Source organism: Mya arenaria, chromosome 3 (assembly GCF_026914265.1).
Source record: "Mya arenaria isolate MELC-2E11 chromosome 3, ASM2691426v1".
NCBI classification, from domain to species: Eukaryota; Metazoa; Mollusca; class Bivalvia; order Myida; family Myidae; genus Mya; species Mya arenaria.
The window spans coordinates 72,047,262-72,067,307 of NC_069124.1; the positions used below are offsets into that span (position 1 = coordinate 72,047,262).

Consider the following 20,046-nt stretch of genomic DNA (forward strand, 5'->3'; position numbering starts at 1 on the left):
GTTTAAATAATAAGTTCATAGAAAAACAAAAGATGAACCAATGTACATAATTGTCTGTGTAAATGAAGTTTTTTTGTGTGTGTTTTTTTACAGATGGCCAGCTCAGATGAGGTTATGGAATGTTGCTATCTGTGTGCTGATCTTCTACATCTCTATGGCAATAGGATGGATGACCTTGACCTTGAACAAGGTCAGGAGGTTGTGAGCCAGGCCTTGAAGCTGTGTTTAACCTGTCAGGGGCTGGGACTGGACTTCTTCAGTTTGCTGCAGGCACTGACCTCCCTCTGCAACAAACACCCCAAGGTTTTCACTCTTAAGTATAGCTTGATGTATGAATATTTTTTTCTGCGGGTTCAGCAAACTGTGCTTGGCAAAAATAGAATTAGATAGAGGTCTGATAGCCAAATGAAATCAGGGAATACCATTGCCTGCTTTCATCCCACTTGCTTATGCACACAAATTTAGCTTCATTTGCAGTCAGTTTCTCTTTCCCTACAATTTGCATAATGAATCTCTGTGGTTGAAATGTCCCAAATTCAATATACCATCTCCATTCATTGAATGCCACAGAGTATCCCTTTGATGACCTATCTTGTGGATAATGAAACATGGCGAAATGGAAGAGTGCTCCCTTAACCTAATTAGAGGTTCAGGGAGTTGACTCATTTATGCAATTAACTTGTCAATGTCTTGAATTTAACCAAGATATTACCCTGATATGTTCTGTGATTAATCCTTGCTCCTATCCAAAGAGATTGTTAAACACATTGCATTCTAGTTATTTGAGGATATAAAACAAGGACAGTGATTCAATGAATGTCTTTGAATGTCCGTGTTCTGATTAAGTTAGGTTGTGATTTAAATATAAATATTTCTCATGAAGACAGCAATTTTGAAATGTTATAACTGACAGATGTGTCTGACTTGTGTAATACTATTTAAAACAAGAAATATCTTTAAAAAAGATGAACAAGGATCAATTTGTAAATAAAGTCAAGAAGTGTTTGAAAAAGCAGTATTAACTTAACATGTGCATATTGTTTTTATTTGAATTTTTTTTTTTTGCACAAAATCTTATACTCCGTAATATGGCAGGAAGTATTATATGCTATTATACATGTGTGTAAATTCTGAGGCAGGATTTTTGCCATGTTTCATTTCAATATATAATACCTTTTATACTTAATAAAGCAAATATTTGCACAACTTCATAGGTCTGTGTAAGAAGACATCAACGCAATGGCAATAATCTGACTGACTGAATGCATTATGTAGTTGTAAATAATAGATGTTTTTGTCCATTTACAATTTTTTTGTACTAATCACAATGCTAAAAGGCATTGAGGTTATGTTGTTGTTGTCTCGAGAGTGTCAAAAATACTATTTCAGGATCAACAACAGCTTATTTTTTATATTAAATGTTTATGTTTAGGAGTCTTGGATTCAGCAGAAGTAAAGTTTCATTTCCCCTTTCTTCTGCTTATGTTTCATAATTGACCATATTCCTGAATCAAATGTTTTTTTCCAGTTTTAGTAAGATGAGGTGAATCCCAGGTAATGCAGAATATAGAAAATCATATACCCATACATGTGATAATTTCTTGGGTCGATTCCGGGACACTCGTCGTAATGTCAACGCACACTAGGGGGGTCCTGGGGCATGCCACCCCGGAATTTTTTTGAAATGGGGAACATCTGTGGTGCATTCTAGAGCATATCTGGGGCTATTTCAGTCGTTTTTAACATCGGGAAAATGTACCTATTTTGACTGCCAAGACGTATTTTTTACTTGACATGGTTTTTTTTTTTCTGCCTTTTCTTGAAAAAATAAAACCACCAGATATTTTCCCAGGCTTTAAATGAAGTGCTAACCAGGAGGATATGCAGTCTACTTTCGGTTTCATTAAACAGGAAATAAACAAATATACGGGCACCTGTTTTCCCGCGCTTTTGAGAACATGCGACGTGTCTGTCACGTCAGGAGAAAGACCCACGGTTTCTGCAGGGCGTGATATTTGTGGGTTTGAACAAGAACATCAACGGAAGGATTTCAATTTTATTGCGTTTTATAATCATACCAGCATGAATTAATAAAAATGAATAAATAATACAATAGATTTTCTATGTGTAATATGTATTTCAATATACACAACGATAGTTCGAAAAAAAGTTCAAAACACTAAAATTCCTTATGGACGCGTAAGTTGTTTAAAGTATAACGACATATCGACTTTGAAATTTGAATGGAATATGGGATGTTTTCCGTGTTTTAATTTTGTTTTTTTACTCATTTTGTCACTTTCTTTGAACTTACCTTCATGCTCGTTTGTCGGTAAAATGTGTGAAAAATATCAATTCATCAATTAAAAGCTATCATTCATAAGACCAAACAAATCCATATGAAAACAATGAATTTGTATACAAGAACCCTCCCGACTCGTTAAGCACAACAATAGGCCAATAGATCAATTATCGGGTAAAATTAAGATAATTGATTCTGAGATTTTTTTTTCGTTTTTTTTTTTTTGACTTTCCGGGACAAACATGCACCCTCCTTGACTCCGTAACAGAGATACGATTTCCGGGATACACCAACGAAAATGTTTCATTTCCTTTATTTCTTCGACATTATTCATTAAATATAACATCTAGGTTTAAACTGAGACTTTATAAACAACTATCATTGAAAAAAAAGTGAAACTGTATGATATATTTTTAACAATTTTCTTTATATGAACAAGTATTCTGTCTGAGCTTAGCGTGACAAGTCTTTTTATATCACTTGTAATGAAGAGACCTATTGCTTCTCCAGTTTGAAGAGTCATTATATAGATGCCTGAATAGTCTTTGGAACCTAAAGGAATAAATCAGTTGGCAAGATATACTGGTGTTATTATAACCCTTTGTTATGTCAAGCAATAACAAGATATCACCCATATCATAACCCATTTTAGGTCATTTTCACTTTTAATTTTTTGTTATTTTCAAGTGTCATTGTTTGCCAGGAAAATTCATTATTTTGTAGTAGAAAGAAAAAGAGTTTGAAGGAGGAAAATTCTAGCACTCAGACAAAATGAAAAAGTTATGTACGAGGGATGATTCAAGGCAACGAAGACTTTTCCAACAAAGCCCACATTTCAATAACTTAAGGAAAAATGATATACCTCATAGTAAATGGGAATCTTTATAGAATGGACAGAATATTCAATGATAAAATGATATTTGTTTGTTTTGTATTTAGAGTTTATAAAGGTCTGCCTGAGCCAATTTGCTGCAATACAGTATGTCAAGTTGAACCAAGTTGAAAACAGAATGAGAAACAAGCAGATATAGTTCTATATGTCAAGTATCAATACATTATTATATTATTATTATAGTATGGAGACCACCAGTTCTGAATTCTCCGAATATCCCAGTATTATTTGGAGAGAACTTCCCTGACCATATATCAGTACTGAACTTCCAAGTATTCCAGTATTAATGGGAGAGAACTTTCTAAATGGGCATTGACAGATCCTGAATTCCCCAAATATCCAAGTGTTATTGGAAGAGAACTTCCCTGGCCATTTACCAGTACTGAATTCTCCAAATTTCCAAGTATGATTGGGAGAGAACTTCCCTGGCCATTCACCAGTACTGAGTTCTTCAAATATCCCAGTGTATGGGAGAGAACTTCCCTGGCCATTTACCAGTACTGAATTCTCCAAATTTCCCAGTATGATTGGAGAGAACTTCCCTGGCCATTTACCAGTACTGAGTTCTCCAAATATCCCAGTGTTATTGGGAGAGAACTTCCCTGGCCATTTACCAGTACTGAGTTCTCCAAATATCCCAGTGTTATTGGAAGAGAACTTCCCTGGCCATTTACCAGTACTGAGTTCTCCAAATATCCCAGTGTTATTGGAAGAGAACTTCCCTGGCCATTTACCAGTACTGAGTTCTCCAAATATCCCAGTGTTATTGGAAGAGAACTTCCCTGGCCATTTACCAGTACTGAGTTCTCCAAATATCCCAGTGTTATGGAAGAGAACTTCCCTGGCCATTTACCAGTACTGAGTTCTCCAAATATCCCAGTGTATTGGAAGAGAACTTCCCTGGCCATTTACCAGTACTGAGTTCTCCAAATATCCCAGTGTATTGGAAGAGAACTTCCCTGGCCATTTACCAGTACTGAGTTCTCCAAATATCCCAGTGTTATTGGAAGAGAACTTCCCTGGCCATTTACCAGTACTGATTCTCCAAATATCCCAGTGTTATTGGAAGAGAACTTCCCTGGCCATTTACCAGTACTGAGTTCTCCAAATATCCCAGTGTTATTGGAAGAGAACTTCCCTGGCCATTTACCAGTACTGAGTTCTCCAAATATCCCAGTGTTATTGGAGAGAACTTCCCTGGCATTACCAGTACTGAGTTCTCCAAATATCCCAGTGTTATTGGAAGAGAACTTCCCTGAGCATTAACCAGTACTGAGTTCTCCAAATATCCCAGTGTTATTGGAAGAGAACTTCCCTGGCCATTTACCAGTACTGAGTTCTCCAAATATCCCAGTGTTATTGCGAGAGAACTTCCCTGGCCATTTACCAGTACTGAGTTCTCCAAATATCCCAGTGTTATTGCGAGAGAACTTCCCTGGCCATTTACAGTTGAGTCTTTTCTCCCATGTGTTATTGCGAGAGAACTTCCCTGGCCATTTACCAGTACTGATTCTCCAAATATCCCAGTGTTATTGGAAGAGAACTTCCCTGGCCATTTACCAGTACTGAGTTCCAAATATCCCAGTGTTATTGCGAGAGAACTTCCCTGGCCATTTACCAGTACTGAGTTCTCCAAATATCCCAGTGTTATTGCGAGAGAACTTCCCTGGCCATTTACCAGTACTGAGTTCTCCAAATATCCCAGTGTTATTGGAAGAGAACTTCCCTGAGCATTAACCAGTAATGAGTTCTCCAAATATCCCAGTGTTATTGGAGAGAACTTCCTGGCCATTTACCAGTACTGAGTTCTCCAAATATCCCAGTGTTATTGGAAGAGAACTTCCCTGGCCATTTACCAGTACTGAGTTCTCCAAATATCCCAGTGTTATTGCGAGAGAACTTCCCTGGCCATTTACCAGTACTGAGTTCTCCAAATATCCCAGTGTTATTGCGAGAGATTTTCCCTGGCCATTTACCAGTACTGAGTTCTCCAAATATCCCAGTGTTATTGGAAGAGAACTTCCCTGAGCATTAACCAGTAATGAATTCTCCAAATATCCCAGTGTTATTGGAAGAGAACTTCCCTGGCCATTTACCAGTACTGAGTTCTCCAAATATCCCAGTGTTATTGGAAGAGAACTTCCCTGGCGATTTACCAGTACTGAGTTCTCCAAATATCCCAGTGTTATTGGAGAGAACTTTCCTGGCCATTTACCAGTACTGAGTTCTCCAAATCCCAGTGTTATTGGAAGAGAACTTCCCTGGCCATTTACCAGTACTGAGTTCTCCAAATATCCCAGTGTTATTGGAAGAGAACTTCCCTGGCCATTTACCAGTACATAGTTCTCCAAATATCACAGTGTGATTGGAAGAGAACATTCGGGGACATTAACCAGTACTTAATTCTCCAGATATCCCAGTGTTATTGCGAGAGAACTTCCCTGCCATTTACCAGTACTGAGTTCTCCAAATATCCCAGTGTTATTGGAAGAGAACTTCCGGGGACATTTACCAGTACTGAGTTCTCCAAATATCCCAGTGTTATTGGAAGAGAACTTCCCTGGCCATTTACCAGTACTGAGTTTTCCAAATATTCCAGTGTTATTGGAAGAGAACATTCGGGGACATTAACCAGTACTGAACACTCCAAATATCCCAGTATAATTGGGAGAGAACTTCCCTGGGCATAAACCAGTACTGAATTTTCCAAATATCCCAGTATAATTGGAAGAGAACTTCCCTGGGGATTAACCAGTACTGAATTCTCCAAATATCCCAGTGTAATTGGAAGAGAACTTCCCTGAGCATTAACCAGTAATGAATTCTCCAAATATCCCATTATAATTGGGAGAGATCTTCCCTGGGCATAAACCAGTACTGAATTCTCCAGATACCCCAGCGTTATTGGAAGAGAACTTCCGGGGGCATTAACTAGTACTGAATTCTCTGAATATCCCTGTATTATTGGAAGAGAACATCCCTGGGCATTAACCAGTACTGAATTCTCCAAATATCCCAGTGTTACCCTCCATTGCTGAGTGCCAGGCAAGGGAGCCATTGTCTGCTAGTACCATTTACTGTAAATGTCATTGGGCATTAGACGCTTTTTTTCCCTCAGATTTCGATGTAAAAAAAAGCCTGCGTATAATACCCAGTAACAAGCTTTTGAACTTTTTTCTGAGGCCGAGAGTTTGTTTACATTTATGTAGGAAGGGAAGTTACTCGCGTCATTTCGATTGAGTATATACGGGTTAAAACGGCAGTTGAAGATCGGGATACGGTATATCGCAAGATGTTTATAATTTTAAAAAAAAATTGTACGATTTAAATTATTAAAATTATTCATATAATTTGAATGAAACAATAATTAAACATGCATATAAAAAAGCAAAGTTGGGCACTGTCAAAATATTTTTTTCAGTTTGATAAGGTGTGAAAAATTCGCACTGCCTTTAGACCTGTTTTACATACCAATACTACAAACTAAGGAAATAATGGTCATGATTTTCGCACTTTTCCATGTTCTTTATTCTTTTCTGTAGGTGTTGACACTTTGAGAACAAGCCCGTACAATATAAAGTTTTTGCATACAGTAACTTCCCTATTCATTCTCGACTGGTTATCGTTTACGATATACTGTCAGAAAGAAATCTTAAAAATAGTCATAAAAGGTACATTTCAGTGCCATCCAGAAACCAATTGTCACACTAAGTAATTTTCAGTGCCTATCCTAACATGAAACAAATAAAAATGAAACATATTCTGCATTATCATTGTATGGTTTTAAATATAACCATCGCCATTTTCATGGAAAAAAAAATTCCGTCACTGTCAACAAACATGGTGGCCAAGATTGACAGACGATTTTGACATATTTTCTATGCGTCCTTTAACCCAAAACTTAGATTAAAAGTTTTTTATCAGATTTTTCACGGATTTTTTTGCCTGCCTCTAATACCCCCTATCATCTTATACCCAGTCATTTACGGTAATGTGATTTGGTATGATGATGCTGTTAGGCATTAGAGCTGCTTTAATTTATGACTGAGCTACTGAGGTGGTTTAAGATAAACTTTGGGTGAGAGGTAGATATTTTAATCATTATAGTACTGAAAACTGACCATGAAAAAGCTGGAAACTTAAGATATATTACTCTTAATACTGATTAATTTAATGTAATTTACAATGGTTTTAGAGACAGATACATTAGAGGTATGAATACATTTAAGGATTGAATTTTCCTGCATTCATGCAATATGAATGCTCAGAGGCGATTTTGCAAATCCAGTTTCGCTGCTTAGAAAATTGGCAAAATCTGTACTGAGCGTTCATATTGTATGAACACAGCAAAATAAGAATCAATCCTTTTATTTGCATTAGGCCAAACAAAATAATATTTATAGTTCTGGGGACATGACCATCCAACATTTTAACCGCGAACCCTTAAATCTCATTTGCGTAAAAAAATTTGTTCCAAATAGGTACGAATCATAAATATTTGCATGTTTTCATTGAACTGAAAAACAACAACAACAATAATTATGGCAATCTCCATGAAGGCACCATGTAGTTTAAAAAATGTATCCATGTGGAAACTTCACAGGGGATGGGATGATATCCCTAAAATTGGACATCTGTAGATATGTTACACAACTTTCATTGCCCTACAAGCATCACGTCATCTGTTAGAACATTGATGTCAACATCTGTACATGACTGGCTAATCCTTACATTTTTTTTTTAAAAGAGGATGAAGTTGTTTTGATGAAGTAACATTCCTATAAATAATACTTTTGAACTAGTATTAATACTATGTGTAAGAAATGAATAGTATTTTGCTTAGGCTAATACAAGTTAAATGTGAAATAATTATACGTCAGATATTTGTACCTCTGTCGATCATTTTTAGCTCAGATACTAAGCTTAGTTTTTAAGTTGCTAGTCTGTTTTCTGGACAAACATTTGTCACTTAAGAGGTGAGAAGAAATCTCAACCACTCTAAAGTAAAGGCAGACACATATTCTTGGGTATAAACTAGTTCATATTTTAGCATCAGCCACCATTGTTCAGCTGCTTAAGATTTGATGTGACAAGCTTTCTTACCCGAATCCTTGCGTCCTGTGCACTAAGGAAGCACCATTGATGGCTTATGTGGGGTATTATGCAAAATTGAACCACTCACCTACAGGTATGTTACAAAGCAGGTCTAATAGCATGCTACAGAGCATGAGCAAAAGCCATTCAGGTTCATACAAGCAGTGTTTAGTATACACAATCTACAGCCAGAATATAAAGGGTATGTTACTGAAAAAAACAAAAACAAAAAGACAAAACCAACCTACCTCACCTACCCGAATTTTTTCAGACATGTCACAAAAAAAATAAATATTATTTTATTTGGCCTAATTGAAATATTTTTATGCCCCCCTTCGAAGAAGAGGGGTATATTGCTTTGCACAGGCATGTCGGTATGTTGGTCGGTCGGTCTGTTAGTAGACCAAAGCTTTTTCGAGTGATAACTCAACAATTCCTGGATGTATGGTCATCAAACTTGACATGAAGGTTAGGCCTGACCAGTAGATGATCCCTATTGATTTTAGGGCTCATCGGGTCAGAGGTCAAGGTCACAGTGACCTTTAATGGTAAAATAATTTTAAAGCTTGTCTGAGTGATAACTCAACAATGCCTAGACCTATGGTCATCAAACTTGATATGGAAGTTGTGCCTGACCAGTAGATGACCCCTAGGTCAAGGTCACAGTGACCTTGAATGGTAAAAGGTTGTCCGAGTGATAACTCGACAATGCCTGCACCCATGGCCCTCAAACTTGACTTGGAGGTTGGGCCTTACCAGTAGCCGACCCCTATTGTTTTTTGGGCTCATCAGGCCAAAGGTCAAGGTCACAGTGACCTTGAATGGTAAAAGGTTGTCCATGTGATAACTCGACAATGCCTGCACCCATGGCCCTCAAACTTGACTTGGAGGTTGGGCCTGACCAGTAAATGACCCCTATTGATTTTAGGGGTCAAAGGTCAAAGTCACAGTGACCTTGAAAGCGACCTCGACAATTCCTGGACCTATGGTCATCAAACTTGACATGGAGGTTGGGCCTGACCAGTAAATGACCCCTATCGACTTTGGGGGTCATCAGGCAAAGGTCAATGTCACAGTAACCTTTAAACCAAAAAAGTTAACAAATCTTCTCCCACTGATATTTCAACAATGCCTGAACCTATGATCATTAAACTTGACATGGATGTTAAGCCTGACCAGTAGATCACCCTTATTGATTTTAGGATTCATAGAGCCAAAGGTCAAGGTCACAGTGATCTTGAATGGTAAAAGGTTGTCCGAGTGATATCTCAACAATGCCTGAACCCATGGCCTTCAAACTTGACTTGGAGTTGCATCTGACTTGTAGATGACCCTTTATGATTTAAGGGGTCATTGGGTCAAAGGTCAAGGTCACAGTGACCTTGAACGAAAAAAACTTGTCTGTGTGATAACTTGACAATGCCTGCACCCATGTCCCTCGAACTTGACATTTAGGTTTCTGGTGACCAGCTGATGACTCTGGATTTTGAGTTCATAGGGTCAAAGGTCTTGGTCATAACACACTCTATCCTCACACTTTAATGGTCATAATCTTAAAACTGCCTTAACGGCAACAAATCAGCTGTCATTTCGGTCCATGCATATTTCATTCAAATGTCCATATAATCCTGACAACATGGCGCTCAGGGGGGGCATAATGTTTGACAAACATCTCTTGTTATTTATTGATTTCTTCTTTATTTACATATTGACGAGTGACGTATGGGAACAGTTTAGGTTGTCCAATTATACCACTCGAGATCGGGATGCCAGAATGAAATTGTTGTTAATTGATTATGTAATACAGACTAGCAATTGACTAAAGAAGTGCTTTATACCACTTGTGTTATTGTTTTTTATCCCCCGCCTTGAAAAGGGGAGGGGATATAGTAATGGTAGGCGTGATTCTGTGCGTGCGTGCGTGTGTGTGGGTGCGTGCGTGTGTGCGTCCGTCCGACATTCATTTCTTTGCATCACCTCTATCATTTCTCATGCGATTTCTACCAAACTTTCACAGATTGATTATCATAAAGTGAAGCAGCGCATATTGGCTGGCTTTTGCGATTTAACCATTTTTGAAAGAGTTATAGCCCTTTGCTCATTTTACATTTAAAATTGATTTCTTTGCAACTCCTCTTACATTTTTCATGCGATTTCTACCAAACTTTCACAGACCATAAAGTGAAGCAGTGCATTTTGTCGGGCTTCCCCGATTCGACCATTTTTGAAAGATTTATTGCCCTTTTGTTATTTACATTTAAAATTGGTTTCTTCGCAACTCCTCTTACGTTTTTCATGCGATTTCTACCAAACTTTCACAGATTGATGATCATAAAGTGAAGCAGAGCATATTGTCTGGCTTTTGCGATTTGACCATTTTTGAAAGAGTGATTGCCCTTTGCTTATTTTACATTTAAAATTGGTTTCTTCGCAACTCCTCTTACGTTTTTCATGCGATTTCTACCAAACTTTCACAGATTGATGATCATAAAGTGAAGCAGTGCATTTTGTCGGGCTTCCCCGATTCGACCATTTTTGAAAGAGGTATTGCCCTTTGGTTATTTTACATTTAAAATTGGTTTCTTCGCAACTCCTCTAACGTTTTTCATGCGATTTCTACCAAACTTTCACAGATTGATGATCATAAAGTGAAGCAGCGCATATTGTCTGGCTTTTGGGATTCGACCATTTTTGAAAGAGTGATTGCCCTTTGCTTATTTTACATTTAAAATTGGTTTCTTCGCAACTCCTCTTACCTTTTTTCATGCGATTTCTACCAAACTTTCACAGATTGATGATCATAAAGTGAAGCAGCGCATATTGTCTGGCTTTTGCGATGTGACCATCTTTGAAAGAGTTATTGCCCTTTGCTTATTTTACATTTAAAATTGGTTTCTTCGCAACTCCTCTTAGGTTTTTCATGTGATTTCTACCAAACTTTCACAGATTGATGACTATGTAGTGACGCAGCGCATTTTGTCTGGCTTTGGCGATTTGACCATTTTTGAAAGAGTGATTGCCCTTTGCTTATTTTACATTTAAAATTGGTTTCTTCACAACTCCTCTTACGTTTTTTCATGCGATTTCTACCAAACTTTCACAGATTGATGATCATAAAGTGAAGCAGCGCATATTGTCTGGCTTTTGCGATGTGACCATCTTTGAAAGAGTTATTGCCCTTTGCTTATTTTACATTTAAAATTGGTTTCTTCACAACTCCTTCTACGTTTTTCATGCGATTTCTACCAAACTTTCACAGATTGATGACTATGTAGTGACGCAGCGCATATTGTCGGGCTTTTGCGATTCAACCATTTTTGAAAGAGTTATAGCCCTTTGTTTATTTTACATTTAAAATTGGTTTCTTCGCAACTCCTCTTACATTTTTCATGCGATTTCTACCAAACTTTCACAGATTGATGACTATATAGTGACGCAGCGCATATTGTCTGGCTTTTGCAATTTGACCTTTTTTTAATGAGTTATTGCCCTTTCTTAATTTTACGCATTTCTTATGTTCCTTAGAAACTACCCTTACCATTGATTGGCTTTCGTTACAAAAAATGCCCCCATGAGGCGAGGATATAGCTGTCTGTGACCGCTCTTGTTCAGCATATTTTATCATTTATGAGCATGTGCTATACTATTTAATAACTTTTGCCATTTTTTTTTGGTCCACCTCTCAATCCTCAGCTGCATTCCTTTAGCCCCCTTACCCTGGCCTTTTCACTCAAGGTGCTTGCTTCCTACACAGTGACTTACAGTATTATTAATGGCAATTTAATCTAACGTCTAAGAATTGTCAAGCTCCATTAGATTGTGTTGCACATGCCATTTGTGCTCATACCTCCAAGGTCATACCTGGAGGTCTGTGGATTTTTAAGCAAGACTTTGTATGTCAGCAAGTCAGATTTACCTGTGATTGGAATATTATTAGTCTTTCAAGTATTATTTGATATGATAATTGGGTTTTAAGTAAACATGTAAAAAAACATAAACAATTTTGAGCTAGCTATAGATAAAAAAATTATCTGCATACAGATCATATGCTTTTGTTTCTTTTTTTTATCATTGTATTCAAATGAATTAAAATGAATTAAACATCTCTATGCATTAAAATTAAAAAACTTCTTATTCGCATCAATCTATATTGTGTGCCATTAAAATGACCTCATTCAAAGAGTATCATACGTAACAACCATGGCAGGTTGCATTGCATTGAATTTATCTGTGAGGGTAATTTAGTCATTAAAATAATTTATATATATATATAAACAATATAAGCTTGTGTCTAAATCTTTTTTGACTGTTAAATATTTTATTTTGCTCCTTGAATAATGGGTTCATTTATTATGTATTAGAAATGTGTTGCCTAATTCAAAAGTATAAGTAGACTATCTGTTTTCTAAAATAGAAAATGAAACTTAATTGAACAGTCTGAGCATAAAATATTACCAATTAAAAACATACATCAGGCACAAATACCTTGTGGTATATTATTGGAGAAGTTCATTCCCATTGCCAGAATCTAACTTATATCGTCATTATGATATTTATGAAAGCAACAAAGGCGTTCTCAAACTACATCCTGATGAGTTGAGTTGTTTTTAAGATAATTAAAATTGTAAAAGACTATGAAAAAATACTTATTCTGTTATTTAACTATATTAAGAAAAATCAGGAACAGATATATGATCAATCCTGTAACATTGTATTACAATATAGATTTGTGCATATTGAACTTTTATCAGCTAATTATAAATTGTAAGATTGTTTTAAAATCATAATAATTAATTAAAAAATAGAGACCCAGAACCATCATTGGGGACTCATGTTTCATGCAATGTTGGTACTTCACTGTCTTGTACATATGTCCAAGTTTACAAAAAATGTTCTAACAAAAGGTGCATTTTGAATACCATATCCTGTTGTACATAGTATTACTGTGAGTTTTGTTATCATCCCTTCTACACCAGGGAAACTCTTTACTGTGAAATGGCTGGATTGTAGTTAAAGTTTTTAGTAATTGTTTTTCCTCATGAAATAAAGTGTTTGATTGCAAGTGAGCCTTCAGAATGATATGGAACATAGGCTCAGAATGCATCACTTACAGTCAGATATTGTTGATCTGAATTGGTACAGGGGTGTTAATGGACTAGCTTTCAACCCGTTAATGTGCAAGTGAAAGTGGTGCATGTAAAAGCCAGCCAATGTGCAGTTACTCAGTCAGATACAGACAAATGTTACTGTAAAATGAGATCTGATGTTGTCCATTACCACTTATTCTTCAATGAAAGTGTTAAACGTTTCAGATCATTTTCTTTTTTTGAAGAAATAAACCAATTTGTCCAGTATTTTATGTTGGAAATGCTTTTTTGGTCTGAGATGTCACTGATTTCCAAGGGAGTCTTTTTTTATGCCTATGCAAAACACATAACTTGAGGATATCACATGACTCTCACAATACTGTCAAGTTATGCCCATGGGTTTACAAAAACACATAACTTATCATCATATTTAACATCAACATCAGCATCCTGTTTCCATGCCCTTGTTTGTAAATATTAGACTTCAGCTGCAGTTGGGTTTGATCTTGGCTTTGGTTAAAATCTGGAAAATGCATGAAATTTAAAAGAAAAAAATGTATCTACCTATGCTGGATTGAAAATGATTGATAAGAAACTGATAATGCCAAATTGAGGGTTTAATTCATAAGGTTTTAAAGTCAGATTTCTGAAATTATAAATAATTAATTATTTTAGGGACTGATATTAAAAATATACGGTATCTTTTTAACATTTGAACCCTTTTGTATCGAACAAACTGTAGTATTATTTATTCCATGGTCACCGAGGACGTCTATCTTTCGAGCTTTAAAATAAACCATGGATACACCTGGAACACATCATTTCAGCGACAAAAGGGCCGATGACTTAAAAATCAAATAACTCTTGCTAAAACATTACTGGAGTAAAGCCCCTTAACTAAGCCCCACCTTGATTTATCTTGTAGCGTTATCTGCTCAACCATGATTAATCTTGTAGCGTTATCTGCTCAACCATGATTTATCTTGATGGGTTTTCAGCTCAACTATGATTTAACTTGTTTGGTTATCTGCTTAACCATGATTGATCTTGTTTGGGTGATCTGCTCAACCATAAATTATCATGTTTGGTGATCTGCTCAACCATAAATTATCATGTTTGGTGATCTGCTCAACCATGATTTATGATGTTTGGTGATCTGCTCAACCATAAATTATCATGTTTGGTGAATCTGCTCAACCATAAATTATCATATTATTTGGTGATCTGCCCAACCATGATTTATCATGTTTGTTGATCTGCTCAACCATGATTTATCGTGTTGATTTATCAGCTCAATTGTGTTGCTTTATTTCAAGCAGTTACAGTACTCCATAAAAAATTTTGCCTTGGGAAATGCTATTACAGGAAACAAAGATACAGTGTATGCTCTTGTAGGGAAATTATGTGATTAGCGCAAATGGCATCCTAACATGCAAGCTGGTTGTATGGAAATGGAAGAATAAACCTTTTACTTCTATGAAGCTAGAATTACAGACACCGGGAAAGATTATCAATAAAAAATTGGCACTTATAAGAAGGAAAACCAGTTGTTTATGTGTTTATTGTGATGCTATAAAATATATAAATGGATCATTAACTTAGTTTACATGGTTTATATAATGAAAATACAATGCTTTTCTGAAAAAAAAAAATCAGAAACATTTCCTGAAATGACAATTAATATCAAATGTTATGAAAAAGATCTGAAAAATATGAAAAAACAATTACAGAATCTATGTTAAAAGGTCCCCTGGCGAGCACCTTTCTTGTGTTTCAACAACTCCATTTGCATTATGTTTCAAAAGGCATCCAATAGATGCAGGGGTCAAGTTTTATCATTCAATGTTACCAAATACTTATACTGAGAAATTAGATTGATTGTTCATAACTCTGTTTTAGTTAACATGTGATTAACACCATCATTGTTAGATTTTAAATGTGAAATTTTTGATGATACGCTCATATAATTACGTTAATAAAATAAATCTTGTTAGAAAAACTGTGAACCACAAGACTCATGTATATTTTTTCCATTACACTTCCAGAGCAGAAAAGATACAATGATGACATTATAGTAGTTTACTTTAGCAAAGTTCTGTATAATCTACCCAAGGCAATGTTTAGTAGATGGAAAATGCCATATACATTAAATAGCTGGATATTTATTCAGGTTGTTTACTTTGGGGGGAAATGTTAAAAGCATTTTCATTTACTGTTGGTTTTTGCTAATGATTGGCAATGCATTGAGTTATTGTCATCGCTAATGATGTTAGTTTTTACATTGTAGGTTGCACATTGTGATTTGAACTGCGGCATTCTAGGGGAGCTGATGTTACAGGCGCGCCCTGGGGATAACATGCAACTAATTTCCCTGGGTAAATAAAGTTCTAGGATCTCCCTATTGAGTTGGATTTAATGAGCCTTATATGTTACGTTTGAATGTGTCTCATTTTGATTCTCACAAAAATGGCATGTATGTCCCTTTGTGGAGCACTTACTATAAATATATGGTTTGGTGTCCTATAATATGTAATTTGGAAACGTTTAGCATTGTTATAACTTAATATGCAACTATAGTAGTGCAATAAATAGCTATTTTCAATGTCTTTAGAGGCCATGATAGAAAAGCGTTATGGAGATGAAGTTGTTTGTTTACGTTGAATGTCCATGTCTTCTCGCATAATATGGTCAAGGTCACAGAAAAGTACAGGATGACCTCAATATTAAATGTAATGCATATGATATTGAAGATAATTTATGCATATTTAACTGTGGCATTTAGAAATGTTGACATATGAGGTTAATGAATGATAAAAAATAATAATAGTATCATAAAAAAAAAATCAGCATTTTTTTATTATTATGCCCCCCTTCGAAGAAGAGGGGTATATTGCTTTGCACAGGCATGTCGGTCAGTCGGTCGGTCGGTCGGTCCGTCGGTAGACCAAAGCTTGTCCAAGTGATAACTGAACAATTCCTGGACGTATGGTCATCAAACTTCACATGAAGGTTGGGCCTGACCAGTAGATGACCCCTATTGATTTTGGGGGTCATCGGGTCAAAGGTCAAGGTCACAGTGACCTTTAATGGTAAAATAATTTTAAAGCTTGTCCGAGTGATAACTCAACAATGCCTGCACCCATGGCCCTCAAACTTGACATGGAGGTTGGGCCTGACCAGTAGATGACCCCTATTGTTTTTGGGGGTCATCAGGCCAAAGGTCAAGGTCACAGTGACCTTGAATGGTAAAAGGTTGTCCGAGTGATAATGTGACAATGCCTGCACCCATGGCCCTCAAACTTGACTTGGAGGTTGGGCCTGACCAGTAGCTGACCCCTATTGTTTTTTGGGCTCAATGGGTCAAAGGTCAAGGTCACAAAGACCTTGAATGGTAAAAGGTTGTTCGAATGATTACTCAACAATGCCTGCACCCATGGCCCTCAAACTTGACTTGGAGGTTGGGCCTGACCAGTAGATGACCCCTATCGTTTTGGGGGTCATTGGCCAAAGGTCAAGGTCACAGTGACCTTGAATGGTAAAAGGTTGTCCGATTGATAACTCAACAATGCCTGCACTCATGGCCCTCAAACTTGACTTGGAGAATTGGCCTGACCAGGAGATGACCCCTATGGTTTTTGGGGGTCATCTGGCCAAAGGTCAAGGTCACAGTGACCTGGAATGATAAAAGGTTGTCCGAGTGATACTTTGACAATGCCTGCACCCATGGCCCTCAAACTTGACTTGGAGGTTGGGCCTGGCCAGAAGATGGTCCCTATTGATTTAAGGGGTCATTGGGCCAAAGGTCAAGGTCACAGTGACCTGGAATGGTAAAAGGTTATCCGAGTGATAACTTGACAATGGCTGCACCCATGGCCCTCAAACTTGATATGGAGGTTGAGTCTGGCCAGGAATTGTCCCTATTAATTTTAGGGGTCATTGGGCCAAAGGTCAAGGTCACAGTGACCTTGAATGATAAAAGGTTGTCCAAGTGATAACTCAACAATGCCTGCACCCATGGCCCTCAAACTTGACATGGAGGTTGGGCCTGACCAGTAAATGACCCCTATTGATTTTAGGGGTCAAAGGTCAAGGTCACAGTGACCTTGAAAGCAAACTCGACAATTCTTGGACCTATGGTCATCAAACTTGACATGAAGGTTGGGCCTGCCCAGTAGATGACCCTTATCGACTTTGGGGGTCATCAGGCCATGGTCAATGTCACAGTAACCTTTAACGCAAAAAAGTTAACAAATCTCCCCCACTGATATCTCAACAATGCCTGAACCTATGATCATTAAACTTGACATGGATGTTAAGCCTGACCAGTAGATCACCCTTATTGATTTTAGGATTCATAGAGCCAAAGGTCAAGGTCACAGTAATCTTGAATGGTAAAAGGTTGTCCAAGTGATAACTCAACAATGCCTGAACCTATGGCCTTCAAACTTGACTTGGAGTTGAATCTGACTTGTAGATGACCCCTTATGATTTAAGGGGTCATCGGGTCAAAGGTCAAGGTCACAGTGACCTTGAACGAAAAAAACTTGTCTTGTGATAACTTGACAATGCCTGCACCCATGGCCCTCAAACTTGACATTTAGGTTTCTGGTGACCAACTGATGACTCTGGATTTTGAGTTCATAGAGTCAAAGGTCATGACGGTCATAACACACTTTATCCTCACACTTTAATGGTCATAATCTTCATTCAATTGTCCATATAATCCTGACAACATGGCGCTCAGGGGGGGCATAATGTTTGACAAACATCTCTTGTTATTAAATATTCCATTACACAACACAATAATCACATAGACGCTTAATGTAAAACATATGGTGATTTATCATGTAATGCTTATTTAAGAAGTGAGAGTGGTGCCAATACAGAAAAGAATCAACATTTTTTATATTGTTAAACAAACTGATTAAAAAGAAGAGAAAAGACTATAAGTATCTTCCATGGCGGCTCATGTGAGATAGGTTCATCCCAACCTGAGCATAGGGTGTTTTACGGAAAAGAGGTTTACCGGGAACAAGGTTTACCTCATTTCCGCAAAACACCCTGCGCGAGGCTTGGGATGAACCTATCTTACATGAGCAGCTATGGTAGATGCTTTTTCTCCAACCTCAGTTAAACAAAATTAAGTAAAAATGTATTTTTTTGCTGGAACTCTTTTGTGAGCAGTAAAAAAAAATGTGTATGGATATGTGATAACTCGTGGTTGTCATGTTTGTCTTTATGAACTCTTTTATTAATTTGAAACTGGGTTATGTAATGGTAGGTTCAAAAACTAGGTTACAAAGTCAAATCTAAATGCCATGCTATATACATTATATTTTATTTCAAACAGTTTCAAACATACATGTATCTCATAACTATTGTTAATAAGAGTCCTTTTCTCTCCAGCAATATTGCATGTTTGGGATGGAATATTTCCACGCCAACTACTTTGCCTAATCTGGCAAGGGATATCAATTTAATGAATTTGCTTGTTTTGATTTTGAATTTTCAGTGAAAACAATTCTGTACTCTGGACAAGATTCTTTGCCACTAGTTTGCTCTGGTTTCCTGTCATTGGCTGTGATCAACATCCTGGCACTTCCCAGTACAGTTGTTAATACATCATCACAAAAATTGATGATGTCATCAGCTTCTGAGCTCATTCAGCTCATTGAAAAGCACACATCAATGGCAATGGTATATAAACATTTACTATAGGTCGCCCTGATTATGTCTCTCTTGACTTGGCTTAAGGGTTTCTGTGTTTTTTTGGTACATGATAAGGTTCTTTTGATAAGTTTATTTAAACAAAACATTATGAAAGGGATTTTAAGATTTTTGTCTGATATAAGTGGCATTGTCTCTGTTAAAAAATAATTTATGAGTAAGGCTGAATATTTTTCATTTAAATCTATACATGAAACATTTAATAAACAAGATCTCTTGTATAAAGAGCAGCAGAAAATCGTGATCGTAATGACATTTTATTGAAAATGGATGAAACTTAGTCTGTCAGGAAAAGAAATTCTATCCTCCAAGTATTCTCATATTTTCCACAATGGAAATTCTTCGAACACTCAAGGGATATTGAAATTTCTGACTGGCTTTGATGTTGCGACAGGTTAGGTTCATTTAAATGACATTTGTCTAAACACATCATGAACAATTTAATGCATAACAATGAAGCTCTAACTCCGAAAATTGAACTGTTCTGAAATATTTTCTGCTAAATTGTAACTGTTAACCCTTTAAACCCTAAAGAATGATTTATACTAATGTATTTCAGCTCTTGGTAATTATTTTTTTAATATGACCACTGCCCAATTTATTGAGATATTATACATGTTTTGGACATTGTTTGCGATGTATTCTAAAGCCAAAGTTGTATTTCAGATGGTAAAAGGAAAAAACTCAACTGGCACAAATATCAGCAATGTATGGGTCAGGATGGCACAGAAATTAGCATACACCGATGCATCTGTGTTGAAAATTTGGCTCCATAGGCTTCAGAGTCACATTAAAATGTAGGTGTTGTTTAAAAGCATGTACATAACAAATAAGGCAAATGATATGTTGATCTTTCAGGACTCAGAAAAGGCTAAGATACAAATATCTTTGTGTGCTCGAACAAGTTTTTATAATATAATGGCAGGTTAACAGATTACAGACAA

The 20,046-nt window shown here is 36.7% G+C and overlaps 1 protein-coding gene across 1 annotated transcript in view; it reads left to right on the forward strand.

Annotated features, from left to right (window-relative positions):
* Window positions 1-20,046, forward strand: part of LOC128227477 (focadhesin-like) — a 194,284-nt gene that overhangs the window by 117,738 nt on the left and 56,500 nt on the right. The window contains exons 8-11 of the mRNA XM_052938054.1: window positions 94-303; window positions 15,663-15,750; window positions 18,888-19,072; window positions 19,769-19,899. Coding sequence (XP_052794014.1) covers window positions 94-303; window positions 15,663-15,750; window positions 18,888-19,072; window positions 19,769-19,899 — 614 coding nt within the window. The remainder of the gene's footprint in view (window positions 1-93; window positions 304-15,662; window positions 15,751-18,887; window positions 19,073-19,768; window positions 19,900-20,046) is intronic.